The 15,115-nt window shown below is 31.5% G+C and overlaps 2 protein-coding genes and 1 pseudogene across 2 annotated transcripts; 1 reads left to right on the forward strand and 2 right to left on the reverse strand.

Annotated features, from left to right (window-relative positions):
* Positions 1–813: 813 nt before the first annotated feature.
* Positions 814–1,356, forward strand: LOC117127725. Its single transcript, XM_033278371.1, has one exon. It carries the CDS (start codon positions 814–816, stop codon positions 1,354–1,356), a length of 543 nt encoding a protein of 180 aa, XP_033134262.1.
* Positions 1,357–6,590: 5,234 nt separating this feature from the next.
* On the reverse strand, positions 6,591–11,182 carry LOC103833872. Its single transcript, XM_033278959.1, has one exon. The coding sequence runs from the start codon at positions 7,178–7,180 to the stop codon at positions 6,839–6,841; it is 342 nt and encodes a 113-aa protein (XP_033134850.1). The 5' UTR covers positions 7,181–11,182; the 3' UTR covers positions 6,591–6,838.
* Positions 11,183–11,575: 393 nt separating this feature from the next.
* LOC117127924 lies at positions 11,576–15,073 on the reverse strand (annotated as a pseudogene).
* Between the last annotated feature and the right edge of the window lie 42 nt (positions 15,074–15,115).

Genomic DNA, 15,115 nt, shown 5'->3' on the forward strand with positions numbered 1-15,115 from the left:
CCAAGGGTTTAGGATTTAGGGTTTAGGGATTAGGGATTAGGATTTAGAGTTTAGTATTTTGTTGAGAATGTTAAAAATATTTTTTTTTAATTACTACTTTTTAAATTTATTTATTTTAACCTTTTTATTTTAAAAATATAATATAACTTATAACTTGAGAAAATATTTTGTTTCCTTTTTTAAAAGATTTCGAATATAAAATAAAACAATCCTATTGGTTGGTGAACCTAGAGGTTCACCCTAGAGAGTGAACCCAAGAATAAGTCGTAGAAGAAAGGAAGAACAATTATATTTAAACAAGACGAAGTCAGTTACCTTCCTCATTTTAGCATGAATGAATATGCCCACTATAGTAATATTTAATGTTATATACATATTTCATGTAAAGTTGGAGGTTGGATGACCGAGATGTGAGCAGACGGTTTATGAAAAAACAAATGACACAAGAGTGACTAAGCTATTAGGAAGTGCTTAATTAACATACGTAAGAACACTTGAGTAAGCATAAAAATAAAACGTATGTTAATACTTTGCCCTTCAAGGTTGAGGACAATAAACATAAACACAAGAAGCATTTGTAATAAATGGATGATATAATGATCATGCAAGCCTATTTCGTATATGAGAAAAAAACTCCAGTTATATATCATGTATTAGCATGTGACATCCAAAGTCAACTATATTATAAAGTTTTAACCACAATGCAACATTTTAGACTTTGTTAATAATTATTTTGATCACCAACCCATTCTGAGAAAATAGCATTGTTATACAAATAAAATTATGACATTATCCAAACTAATTATATACATAATGCAAATACATCAACTTAGATGGAGATTTCAGTGGAGCAAGATAGTATGGTTCTCACAAGGAGTTCCGAGATATGCTTTTATCACCTGGCTTGCAATTCGTGATAGACTGTCGACAGGCCACCGTACAAGCCAGTGGGGTCAACCGCAAAGATGTCTTTACTGTGGTGAGCCAGATGAGACGAGAGACCATCTCTTCTTTGCTTGCCCATTTACATTTACTCTCTGGCTGAAGGTTGTTGGAAATCTGTTTGGTATCGACCCCGACCCGGACTGGGACACCACGCTTGAGCGTCTGCAGAATGGAACGTATGACCGGCTCACGTTCATACTCCTGCGACTTGTCTTTCAGGTTTCCGTTTACTTCATCTGGATAGAGCGAAATGATAGGAAGCATAGTAACCGAGCAAAGTCTGTGGAGCAACTAGCAAAGCTGATTGATAAGGCAGTCCGGAACAGGTTATCATCTACCCATTATTTCCTCAAGCCGAAGCTGAAAGGAATTATGTGCAGATGGTTTGAAGCTCATCCCCACCGCGAGTGACCTACGGACTTGGAGCTCTTGCAAAGGAGTGATCTATACTTTTTTCATACGTTTTCCAAATTTGTTGATTCTTTAAAAAGGTTTCAGTTAGTAAAAGCCTTATAGATGTACATAATATCTTTTTAAAAGTTGATCAATAAATTTAACATTTCATCAAAAAAAAAAAACTTAGATGGAGAGGAACGAAAGAAATCAAAAGATCAAATGTCCTAATACCCTTAAAAGTTATAAATTTAACGGGTCTCAAGCCAAAAAAAAAATTAACAAAAAAATAAAATTTGAAATGACCGTTAATTTAAAATATATTTACCTAAACTTAAATAAGTGCAGTAATATTTTTATACATCATGTGATATATAATTTACAATAATAAAATAAAAAATTTTGAGTAGTAAAAATTTTTAATTTGCTAGACCAAAAATTAATAAAATAAAAAGTCTAATTTTAAATTCTTTTTAGTAATTTATATTTTAATAATAAATGTAAATATATACATAATATTGAAATAAAGTAAAATGGTAGAATTAAAAGTAAATATAATAGAAAAATCTAGTATAATTTAAGAAATATAAATATTACATTAAACATATATCATAATATTACTATTTGATATAATAGCTAAAAATTATAATAAGTAAATATACAATAAAAATATTAATAAAAGTAAATATACAATATAAGGAAATACTACATTAAACATTTTTCTGAAAATGTATAGTTTTTCATTTTTAAGTTAATATAGTTTACATTTTTAAATTAATATACAATATAAAAAATGTAAATACCAATTAAACATATATCTGAAAATTTATAGTTTTACATTTTTAAGTTAATATAGTTTTACATTTTTAAATTAATATATAATATAAAAAATGGAAATACTACATTAAACATTTATATGAAAATGTATAGTTTTACAGTTTTATTAATTTACATACTAATGTTTACTTTCGAATGGCAGACATAAACTAAATACAGATGTTGTTCAGGACAAGTTATGGCCTCCATGATGTTCAAGCATATGTTCGGGTTTGTTTTCTTTGTCAATGATATGTGTTTTTGTGTGTGTCAAAACCCTAATCCCTGTAACACAAATTGTCAAAGGCGATGCTAAAGGACGCCAGTTGTGACGACCTGATCTCATAAGACCGTAACGATCAGGTGAACCAATGAATCTAATTTATACATTTTGGAAACCGAGTATTAATTTAACATAGTTTTTCCTTTTATATGTACAATTTACGCAAGCCCTGAGACGTTAAGTGGACATGGTGTAGATGGAAACGGAAGAATTCATCTCTGACTTATGTTCGAAGCTGTCTCTATTAATTTGTTTTGGCTATGTAACAAAGCTTATATATAAAATAAAAGCAAGAGGATTACGAGGACATTGTTGGAAGCGAAGCTGGGAGAAAGTGCTTCAAGAGAACATACATGGGGAATTTGGTGTAAATGATTTTGACATGATTTTGGAACACCATGGATTGATTCAATTTTTTTCGAGAAAACTCATTAGGTTTCTTGGAGTGGATTAAAGATAACTATAACTCGTGTAAATCGAAATCATTATTAAAGCATTGTTTGTGAGCTAAGCTTGTATGAATGTATTACTGTCAAATCGAATGTCACCTCTTTGATGAACGAATCCCATGGCTGGATTTGTTTTGTAAATTTCGCTTTGTGTTTTTGCAGTTTTGGTTCTAGCTTCGTTGTTGTTCTCTTGTTGAATCATAATGGTTAACCCCATCAAAGGAATCTTCATTTCTTGGTACATTCATTACCTTTGTTATTAGAATTACATCTCTTATCTTTGGTTCTTTTTTTCTAATAATTATCTTTTGTTGTTGCCGTGATGTGTTCCCATAGCACAGCTCATTATACATTTAGACAATTTGTTGCGTTCTTCGTAGAAATTCATAACTGAAATACTAAAACTAGACACTTCTTGTATGTTTGTGAAGCCACAATCCGAGGAGATGATCCGCTGTGAAATCTCCAACTTCAGGGACCAAATCTCTTTCGCAAAGCCGACATCATCTCCACTTTTTGCTTGCTTGCTTGATGTCTAGATAATTCGTTTAAAATAGTATGAGATAACGAAAACCTTTGATGAAGACATGGTGTTTTGGCCAGATTATTGTATAGGATCAGATAAAGTGTTTATCCTGCTGTAGTGATTTAGTTTTTCTTCTGACAAACTCATTTGGTTTACATTGGGTATATGGCAATAAACGTGGTTGACCAACAATAATTTTTTTTTGGATATATCTGCTTATTTCTTTATATATATTTGTGATTGTAACACTAGAAACTACAGCAATAAGAGATCAAGATTATTATGGAGGTCTTGTTGTTTGGTATGCAGCAGCAATAGCTTCAACTTAGAGTAGCATTTTTTATTTTTAAAATAGTGTTTGTTCACTCCCTCAAACCCCATATTTAAATGAGAGAATTTTATTCTTCTAGAAACTTTATCAGTTATCAATTACTACTGGAGACACATTTGATATTGGACACACATTATGTATGAGTAAAGACACAAAAACCTCTAATCTTAACCAAACCAGAGTTTCTTTGTTCAACTACACACAAAAGATACACGCACACACTATCTCACACGTGTGTATCTTCACATTAGCTCAATTCTAGATCTCCGACTCATCTTTCTTTTCTCTCAGACAATTGTTCTTCCCTTTCAATCAAATCTACAACCACCTCAAACCTCTCTCCTATAACTCCAATCTAGTTTCCCAAATCTTCGTATCCTAATCCCTTCCCTTCTTTTTTTTTGTTCAAAAATTCCTTCCCTTCTATTCCATTTCATTTTGTTAGCTTTGTTAGAATTTTTTTTTTTTTAAAAAAAATAAAAGAAGAAGACCATCTCCAATCTATCTCCAGATTCTTGTATCCATCTCTCTTTTTTAATAGGTCTTATCCACCAACCATCTCAATCTATCACCAAATTAGAGAAATTTTCACGTCCTGTGAAACCCACAGCGGAGGAGACATGAAATTAGTGGCGGAGAAGACACGAAATCCACGGCGGAGGAAACAATGTCTTAGAGCTGATCTTGCCTCAAGTTCGAAATCGTCGAACAAAGTTGATGGAAACCGAGAAAAGCTGGATTCTTTATCACGATTTTTTTTGTCTCTGCAATGATTTGTTCGGATCTTGCTAGAAGCCAACCCGAACCACACGTAAGGATCCGCATGCTCAGGTTAAACGTGTACAAAACCTAATATTCATAATTGTGTCCACATGATATATGTCCACAAATCTGATATCCATATCCTGTTTGTGCATAATTTTTCATCCATATCCACATATATTAGTAATATGCACATAACTCACTCAGCTCAAGCACTAAAACTTTTATAGAAACAAACCAAATGTCTACTCAATTTAGTCTTAAGACTCAAATGTGTTACTCTTTTATCGTCCATGGTCTGTTTGTCTATATTTTCAACTTTTTCTTGTTGAAGTTTCTCTTATCCACATCTTTTGTGTCCACAAGTTTAACTTACAAACTATGTTAAATGTATAAAATAGATGTTAAAATAAAATAAAAAATTATAATTGGTTGTACCAAAAAAAAAGCTAAATGTTTATTATAAAACAAAAAATCAATAAACAAATACGTGGCTGAAAATGTTATTTAGTAATATTAAAAAAATATATATAACCCATCTTTATCTCATTGTGCTCATCCACCTGACCAAAACTATTTAATTACTTTAACCTAACCAGATATAAATAAGTAAGTAATTGAACATGAGAGTATAAAGGTTTGCAAAAGGACAGCTGTCCAAAAAAGTGTATTATATGCTGAATGTGTCTCTGCACGTTAAGAAAGACGAAAAAGTGTCCAAATGTGTAAACAAAGACGAAAAAGTGTCCAAATGTGTAAACGACTCTTTTTTTTGAACACAAACTTACTTTCATTCATAATCAAACTTTTTCACTACAATAACAAGAGGGAATTATACATCCTCTTTGGCCATAAACATAACATACACCACATAAATAGTCTAAGAAAGATAAGTCTTCAACCGAAGATGACAGCGAATTCGAGACGAAGCTTGAATGCGTCGAGTGAGCCTTCACGACAAAGTCGGACAGCTGGAAAATAGTCACAGAATGTGACGTTGAGGTCCAGACCTCATCTACGAGAACTACCGAAGTAGTCTCGGTTGCATCTTCAGATCCCGTGGAGATCGCTACGCAAGATGACAAACCGATGAGGGAACTGAAGCAAACACTCGGCAACGACAATGAAACCGAGGAGGAGGAACGAAGGATAACCAATCCCGGTGAACCCACCGGTAAAACTTTCCCAAAGGATAAATATGATCGTGTAATACGAGAAGGATAGATCCTGTTGAAATTACAGGAACTCAAACTGACCCCACCACTAGCTAAACTTAATCGTTGGATAACTCTTTCTTCTACATATATGGGTCTTTTCCAATATCTTGGGCTGACAGGTTCAAAAACACACATGGGCCAGACCCAAACATAATCAATTGTTACCTCAGGAGACGCTGTCATTCTGGCACGGGATACGAAGGATACGAAGTCGCCGGCAAAGCTCCGACGGAGAGGAAATGAAGCACGGTCGATGATTAACGGAGGTGAGGAGAGCATCACTTTTCGGTATGAAGGAAGTGAAATGATACCGAAGTAACTCGGAACTGAACTGGTGATGCTTCGAGATCTGCCGTCAGTCTGATGAAGAGGAGCACCGCGCAGTGGTTTGTGGGACTCAAGCCTCCCCGGAGACGAGGAGGTTGTTCTCGTCAGTTGAAATCGCGGCTCCGTATAGCATTTAAAGGCTTGGACTTGACAGCAAACAGAGAGAGGTACGACGGGGTTTGAACCCGAAGACCAGAGCTCAGCGGCGGTGAGAGAACCCTCTCGACTCATCGCTAAGAGAAGGACCTGTCGGAAGGAAAGGACCACCGAAAGAAGCGTAACGAAGAGTCCTCTTCTCCGTCGTACCATTTGTCGGGATCGCCTTCCTCCAAACATCCAAGTGACACGAGTGAATAACCAAAAAACAGAGCAGGAAATCAGGAACACGATGGTGAAGGAGAAGAGCAGCGTCGTCGATAAGGCCCAGCGCCGGCGAGAAACGCTGTTGCCGGCGCCGAGGGGCATAGATCTCGTTTGTGCCTCGAGCTCCGTGTCTGAGAGAGTCTAGGGTTTTTTCACATGTATTCAGACCAAACCTCTGTGTAAACGACTCTTTAAATGATGCATTATATGAGATATAGTTTTTGATTGAATTAGACGAGGCAAATAATATATTTGAGTGCAATCTGGCATTCAATTTACAACAATCTTTGTACTTGAAACAAACAAACAAACAAAATAGTAGTAAAAACATAATGATTTAGGCACCATATTTCTTGTTATAATTTATTAATATGAATAATCGTTATTACATTAAAATAGAATGACAAATGATCACTTAAAATATAACTAAACCTTGATGATACCTAATAACTTACATGCAGTTTTAAGCATAATACGATAGACAAAACGCCTAGGAAACATAATGCCAAAACAATCTTTAGGAATACCGAGTAAAACTGTGCAACATTCTTTTGTAACATTTTTGAAATGGAAATTCTTCACTGATTCTACACAGTGTGGAACTTTTTTTGCATGTGCCACACAAGTTAATGGCTTTGGGAACAATCTTTTCTCTCCTGTTGGAGTAAATGCAGAATCACTAACACTATTTATATTTTGAGAAATTGATAGAATCATTACCATTATCAATAAAATGGATAGGAACACTGTTTTTTTACTTCCACTCATTATTTAACGTTTATACAATTTATGTTTATCTGTGCTTACAATGACATTAGTCATAGTATTTATAATTTTTACATTCATGAATTTTTAGGGGAGTTATTATTTTGGATATTGTACATGCATATATGTTAGATGTATTTAAATATCTTACTTTACAGAGCTAAAATATTCAAGGCATCACATCAACTAGGTGATATCATCAAGCATTCTAAAGCAAATAAATCAATTAAGATTTTTTTAAGGATTGCAATTTGAGTGCATTACCATTTAGGACACTTTTTTCACTTTTTTGACATGTTTAGACACATGTTGTAGGAGGGACACTTTCCATTATGTTTTGGTAAAATCTGGACGAAACTGCCCTTCGCTGGGAGATCTGATTCAAAAAAGTAATTGTGTCTTTTTTCTATTTAGTTAGTGGGGACCAAATTTAATTAACTTTTTCTGGCGGAGTTATGAAAGTAGGTTAATAAATAAAATGAACAATTTACAGCCATTGGATGTGAAATAGATTAAAAAATCCAACGGTGGAGGACTATTGCTATTTCAAGACTTTAGTTAGTACGTTTATAAAAGAAGAGATTCTTATCTACCGTTGGATATGGAAGCAAAAGAAGATCGTAGGGCTAAGGCAATTTGTACTTTTTTTACCCTATCATGTTTAATTCATTATTATTTCAATTTCTAATATATAAATAAATATATAATATCCATATAAAAATTTATTTACTTTTTTCTTATTATTTTGATACCCATATCCATATATTTTATACTTTAATGTTTAACTAAAATTTTCAAATTATAATTTATTGTCCATGTGTTTCGTGTACGTGGACAAAATAAGTGTGGATAAAAAAATTGTGGATGCGAGAATTAATATTGTGGACAAAGAGATGTTCATGTGAGTAACTGAAATGCGGATGGTTCTTTGTAGATACATATCTTAGGGTGCAATATATATATATATATATATATATATATATATAAGTTCATTTGAGTTGAATAGGGTCTAAAGTGCACTAATAAAAGTTTGTGGCTAATCAAAAGAACCTTTCTGCATATTTTAAGAATCTTGGGGTGAAAGCTTGAATAACCAAAAATTCAGACACCACAGTTGCAAAAACTCATTTTGCTTTCTCTCAAACAAATGAACCCACATCAAAGTTTATTGATCTTCATGAATTAAGAATCAAAGCAATTTTTTTTGTTCATGATGACAACGTCTGGTGCAATTTCAAGAGCTGTTGTTGACGCATGCCTAATACAATAATACCCACAAGCCATTTGCATCAATTACTTGAATCATCAAAGATTTTTCCAGATTGAAGGCCTGGTCCCAGCAAGATCCCATCAAATCGCTGCAGAGACAAACAACTTCGTTTAACGACTTCAATCTGCGGTCAAATCAGCTCTAAGCCTTTGTCTCCTCTACCGTGAATTTCTTGTTTTTTCCACCGCTGATTTCATGTCTCCTCCGCCATGTTTCCTCCGCCGCAGGTTTCATCGGTGATGAAAAATTCTCTAATCGGATTTGGCTCTTGTCCACGTCCATCTCCCAAAGCTTCTCCATCAAAAAATCACACACCGTAAGTTCTGGTATAACCTAAGAGGCGAGGAGTCATGTGTCTTCTACATCAAAATCTCACACACTGTAACCTCCGATATCGTTTACCAGTGGGGATAAAGGTGATGAGAGAGGAATTAGGGCTAGGAGAGAAATCAAATTCGCGGCGAGACCTCTAGAATCATGGAGATTATGAAATTGAAGATGAAGGAGAAGAGGTTAGGAAATTAAGAAAGTGAATCTGAATTTATAAAGAAATAAAGATGGAGAGAGAATAAATGTTCTGTTTTAGAATAAATGTTCCGTTTCGAAAACTCAAAAAATGTTTGGTTTATCAATTTATTTTTAAAACAAAAAACATAAAATTCTTATAGTTGGGAAAGTGAGATGAGTTAGAGTTAGAAGATAGTGTAGTTAGTTAGAGGATATGTAGGACATTGCACAAGGAAGAAGTGTGCCTCCAGCAACAAGTATCTTAATATGTAACTAGATTTTGAAGCGCGAAGCGCGAGTTTATTTTTGTTTTTTTTTTCAATTGATAAATATTTAGTAAATGTCACATTTTCATATATTTGTGTTTTATTTTATAAAAGACTTAAAAAATTTATCTTTATTTATCGTATTTCATTTTAAATAATTATTTATGTTTAAAAAATTAAAATTTATTTTTTTAATGAATTAAGTTGGTATAAATCTGATAAATTAATTTTATCATGGGGTTAATATTTTAATTAAAAATTATATACTTTTAATAAAGATTTATATTTTTCAATAAAAAAATTCAATTATTTTTATGAATGCTTAAATTATATTAAGAAAAGAAAAAAATAATAATTAAGAATAGTTGAAAAAAAATTATTTGAACTTGGATTCAATGGCCCAAAAGAAAAATAAAAGTGAGAATTGAATCTGATTTTTTAATAGGTCCAAATGGCCCAAAAGAGATTTGATGTGGGCTGGATCCAAAAATAATGACCCAATATAGATTTGTTATTAATATTACTTAATTACTCTTAATGAAACATGCAATGTTAGTGAAGAAAAGGGCAGACTAAGGTAATTATGACAATAGGATCATGCTTTAATAGTATTGATATGAAAGACAAAAAGTGTCCTAAAAAGTTCTTGCAATTTAGCATTTTTTTCTTCTTAATTTCACATTTTAAATTTATCAAGCAAGTAAATTATACCCTTCATTTTATAAAATACACTATATATATTTTTAGCAGTCAGAAAAAATTGGATGGCTGGTAGATTCTACAGCATACGACAAAATTGGTTTCTAAGAAAATATGTTTTTATCTTTTTAATATTCAAAATATAAAATATTACTTTTATTTATTTGATAGAATTGTCAATACATACTAACCGCTACTATACTATTGTAAATATGTATTATACATTTACCTAGTTTTTATGTGAATGACATACAATATTAATCTATATGCATAGTAAATAACTTTTTTTTTACTTAGCAATTCTTAGAATGAGTGCGTGATTTATATATATTTATTATGTGCAGATACGTATTTGAATATTTTTAAATGTATATATCTGATAGTATTTAGATATAAGATTTAATCAGAATAATTATTTTTAATTAAACTAAATTATTATTTTGAAATACTTTTTTTAGAATATTAAATCTTCAAAAAAATAAAATAAACATGTGCTTATTATATATATGACATGTTAGTCTAAAAATGTCACTATTACTAAAAATTCTTTTATTTCAGAATAAAATATAAATCACCTTTAATATTATCTTTAGTATCCTTATAACGATATTACAAATAATAGTCAAAGAAACTAAACATAATATTAGTCATTAAAACCATAAACTAAATATTATGAATTAATTATCGTAGAATAGATTAAATTTTTATTAATTATTTTAAATATCATGATAAATATATATTAAATATATTTTTAAGTAATAATATATATACCGATAGAAATAGGTTAATGTTTATTAAATATCTTAAATATAATGATAGATATATACATATTAAAATAATAATAATAATAATTAATTATAAAAACGACTTATCCAAAAATCATGGAGAAGATGACAAGTAAGCAAATTCACTTTTTAAATAATAGTATAGATACCAAAATATGCCAAATCAGCATCATTTAGCTAAATATTTTTTAAAATATAAAATCTTCAAAAACAAATCTATCAAAATAAACTTAAAACTAGATTTTGACCCGCGCTTAAGAAGCGCGGGTATTTTTTCGGTGACCGTAAACTCAAATATTAAATGAATTTATATTTATTATTAGATATCTAAAATATTTAAAAGTTGTTCTATTATTATTATTTCAGTTCGGGACAATGTTTTCATTGAGTTTTCATATCCGAATCAGACTTGTGGTCGAACCGTAAGATCTAGTAACTCATATATAGTGGGATAGAATATAATAAAATGAATATAGCAAAAATATCTGAAAATCAAAAAGACCGTTATTAACCCACTGAAAAAAATATAATTTGTTTTAAATAATGTTACATTTATATGTATTTATGTATAAAATGGTCTTCATAATTTGGGATTTTATAAAAAATGGGTCTGAAGTTAATTTGGTTATTTTTTTTTTTTGTAACAAAAGTTAATTGAATTTATAATTTTCTTTTTTTAATGGGTTGTATCACTTAAATTATTTTTTTTAAGTTAAACGCCCAAAGCCCAATTAATAATATTTATTTTGCTGATAATAAAGTGAGATTAAATAGGGATAACATATACTAATATATAAGGAAGACCAAAAAATAAAAAAAGGAAAGGGTCTAACAACCTTTTATAAGTAGATTTTTTTGGACTCCTTCCCTTTTAATAGTATTGATATTATGGGAAAATTGTTTTTTTAGAAAAAAATGATAACTATGTCCTTTTAAATTAATATGCCCTTTTTGCCAAGAGACCCGAACCACTCTTGGGTTTGATTTATATTCGAATGTAATGGTGGGAATGGGCTTTTAACTTCACTTGTATCATACCCATTTGGGTTTTCGATAAAACTGAAGTCGACAAAAAAAACTTAGAATATCAATTCAGATAAACAAACAAAAAGAAAGAAAGTGGGTTCAAATACATTGGTTACCATATATATCCACTTTTTTTTTGACCAAAAAGAAAGTGGATATATATGGTAACCAATGTATTTGAACCCGACTTGGACAACTTCCCGCATTACAGGTTTATTGGATCAGCCGCAGGTTAACCATATATTAAAAAATAAAATAATTTTGTTATTAAATAATATACTAACTATTAAAAATAGGGTTTTTTGCAAAAATGACTCAAAACTCAAAGTCAACAACTCAAAATCAACCACAAAACTAACTCATGATTCTTTTTGGAAAATTCATTTACCCTATTCACCACAAAAGTTTTGATTATTCACGAATATGCCATTAACTTTTTAATATTTTTTTATAAAAAATCGTTGTTTTACTCAATCATCCTCATCTTCCTTTTTTATTTACAACATTGGCATTATCATCAATACATCGACCACCATGAACAAACAATTTGAAGCTCTAAATACATCTAAAATCAACATCTACATCTTCATATTCCTTTTTCTTACAGAGACAAACCATTTCTCTCTCACTTCCTCTTTTATTTCACCCCAAAATCCCAACTTTTATTTCAAAATTTATAAACTTACGAGAGTTACTCAAGTTCATGATTCTTGGTCAAAAACGAGTGAGTAACTTTCATTAAGAAGTGATGTGTGCTTGGAGAAACTAACCATGAACCTTATTGGATCTAGCAATGATTTTTGATTTTTTTTTTCCAGATATGTTCGCTAAAAGACTTACGTGTAAGACTTATACGGAAATCTTTTAGTCAATGCAGATGTTAGTTTTGCAATTGACTTTATGTCTGTTTTTTAGAGATGACTTCTCTGGAAGTCTTCCAATTTTTCTTTGTTAACAAAAAATCTCAAAAATACCAAAGAAAACTTACCAAAACTTACATAAACATGTTAGTTTTGCAATTGACCGAATTGTGTTATAAATTTTATTTTTTCTACAAGACTTACATGGAAGTCTTCCAACATAAGACTTCCGAGGAAGTCTTCTCAACTGTCAGTGGAAGTCCTCTCAATGTCTGTGAAAGTCGTCTCAGGTTACTTTTGCTATTGAAAACTAAAACTTAAATGAAAGGTTTATTATGGGATTTTGGTCAAACTTTTGGTTATCAAAAAAGATTTCGTTGTAAGTCTTCTGCCATAAGACTTATACGTAAGTCGTCTAGTTAAAATTAAATATTTAAGTTTTATTTTTTAATTGAAAAACTAATCTGAGAGAACTTACATGGAAGTCTTCTAGTTAGAATTAAATATTTAAGTTTTATTTTTCTGGTGGAAGATTTTCATGTAAGTCTTATAGAAAAAGTCAAATTTCTGACACAATTCGGTCAATTGCAAAACTTACATGTTTATCGTAGAAGTCTCCTGGACGACTTCCGTGGAATTCTTCGACGTCAATGTTTAATAAATTTTCATTCTCTAATACTATAAATACTTTTTAACATTTTCTTGGTAATTCATGTAAATTAGTCGATATTGGGGATCCTGAATGGAATTCATAACTTAATTGGTTTTAATTATGAGGTTATCAACATTAATGTTTATTAATGTTTCTACCTAATTTGAGAAGACTCTTCTTCGTTAGCTTTTGTAAACTTGTTAAGTAACTTTAAGATATGGTTTTTAACTTTCAAAAGTGTTAAGTAACTTCAAGAATATCAAGTCATATGGTTTAATATGTCTTATTAGATCATAAAATATACTTTTTTAACTTTCATTCAATTTTCATTTAAATTTTGATTTTCCCGCTTAAATTTCCCGTTTATATTTTAAATTCCAGCTTAAAATTTATGTCTTTCGAGAAGTCTTCCGAAGACTTCCTACAAAACTTCTAGTGAAAGTGTAATATGTTCTTCTCTTATGTAATTTTTGATCTTTTGTGAATTTAACTATGTTTTTTGAGAAGTTTTCTCCCTTAGGTTTAGTAAATTTATACTAATTATTGTGTTATTTTGTTTTTATATTGAAGTTGTATATAACTTCAATAATGTCAAGTATTTTGGAAAGATAATATTGTACACATGAACATATTTACCAACTTTTCATTAACATCTCTTCAAATTTACAAAAGAATCCACAACTAAAACAATACACTTACAAATCATAAAACAAATCATAAATAAAACTATTACACTTGGAGTTAGAAATCATTCCTCCACATAGATAAGTGTGGACTCCCCTTGACATACACATGATCAACTTTGATAGTTCTCATGTTCAGGTTTCAGGTTTCCGAAGACTTTGTGGAAGACTTCGTGGAAGACTTCGCATGCATGAAGTCTTCCTGTAAGTCTTCCATAGAATCTACCTCAAACTTGAAACTTCCATTAGCTTCGAAACATTCAGATTTGTTTACCAGATGATCAAACAGCCTCTCCACTTTGATATCTCCACTTTGATATGTCCTTTACAGCCACATCTGTAACACACTGTCTCACGCTTCTGGGTGGTATCCTCTTGAGTTTCTTTACCCTTAGAAACTTGTTTGGATCTAACCCACTTGTTAGATCCCTTGAATCTGGGATTGTAAGTTTTCCAAAGTTTGTTGTTGAAACGGCGACCACGATCTCGGTTGGTCTGGTTTCTCCTTTCCGATTTTTCTACCGCCGTAGCATTTACTTCCGGAAATGGTTTGGCTCCCGTAGGTCGGGAATTGTGGTTTTTGATCATGAGCTCATTGTTCTTTTCAGGCAACATGAGCGCAACCATTAATTCAGAAAATCTCGAGTACCTGCATTTTCTGTAAATTTCGGGCAGGAAGTGAAGATGTTTGTGGAAAGTGTTGTACGTTTTATTCATCCTTTCTGCCTCAAAGACAGGGTTACCACAATATTTCAGGAGTAAGACTATCCTCAGGACAGCGGAATTGTATTCCTCAACCTTTTGAAAATCTTGGAACCTCAGGTTTTGCCAACTTCTAGAGAGTGAGGGAGGTTGACTTCTCTCTGGTTACCGAACCTTTCTTTTAAAGCTTGCCACAGTTCAGCTGGGTCTTCTATGCTCGCATAGTCATGAGTGACATTCTCATCGAGGTGTTTCTTCAGGAAAATTATCGCTTCAGCCTTATGCTCAGGCGGTGATTTGTTACTGATTACAATCGTTTCGGTTAACTTTTCATCACCAGATATGGTTTCACGTTTGTGACCCATCCGACGTAGTTTTCACAATTTATTTTGAGAGCCGGAAGTTGAAGATGTTCAATTCTTGCCATTTGTATTTCTAAAACACAAAATAATATATTTTATTAGAATTTTGTAATACCGACATTAAGC

This window comes from Brassica rapa, chromosome A09 (assembly GCF_000309985.2).
Source record: "Brassica rapa cultivar Chiifu-401-42 chromosome A09, CAAS_Brap_v3.01, whole genome shotgun sequence".
NCBI classification, from domain to species: Eukaryota; Viridiplantae; Streptophyta; class Magnoliopsida; order Brassicales; family Brassicaceae; genus Brassica; species Brassica rapa.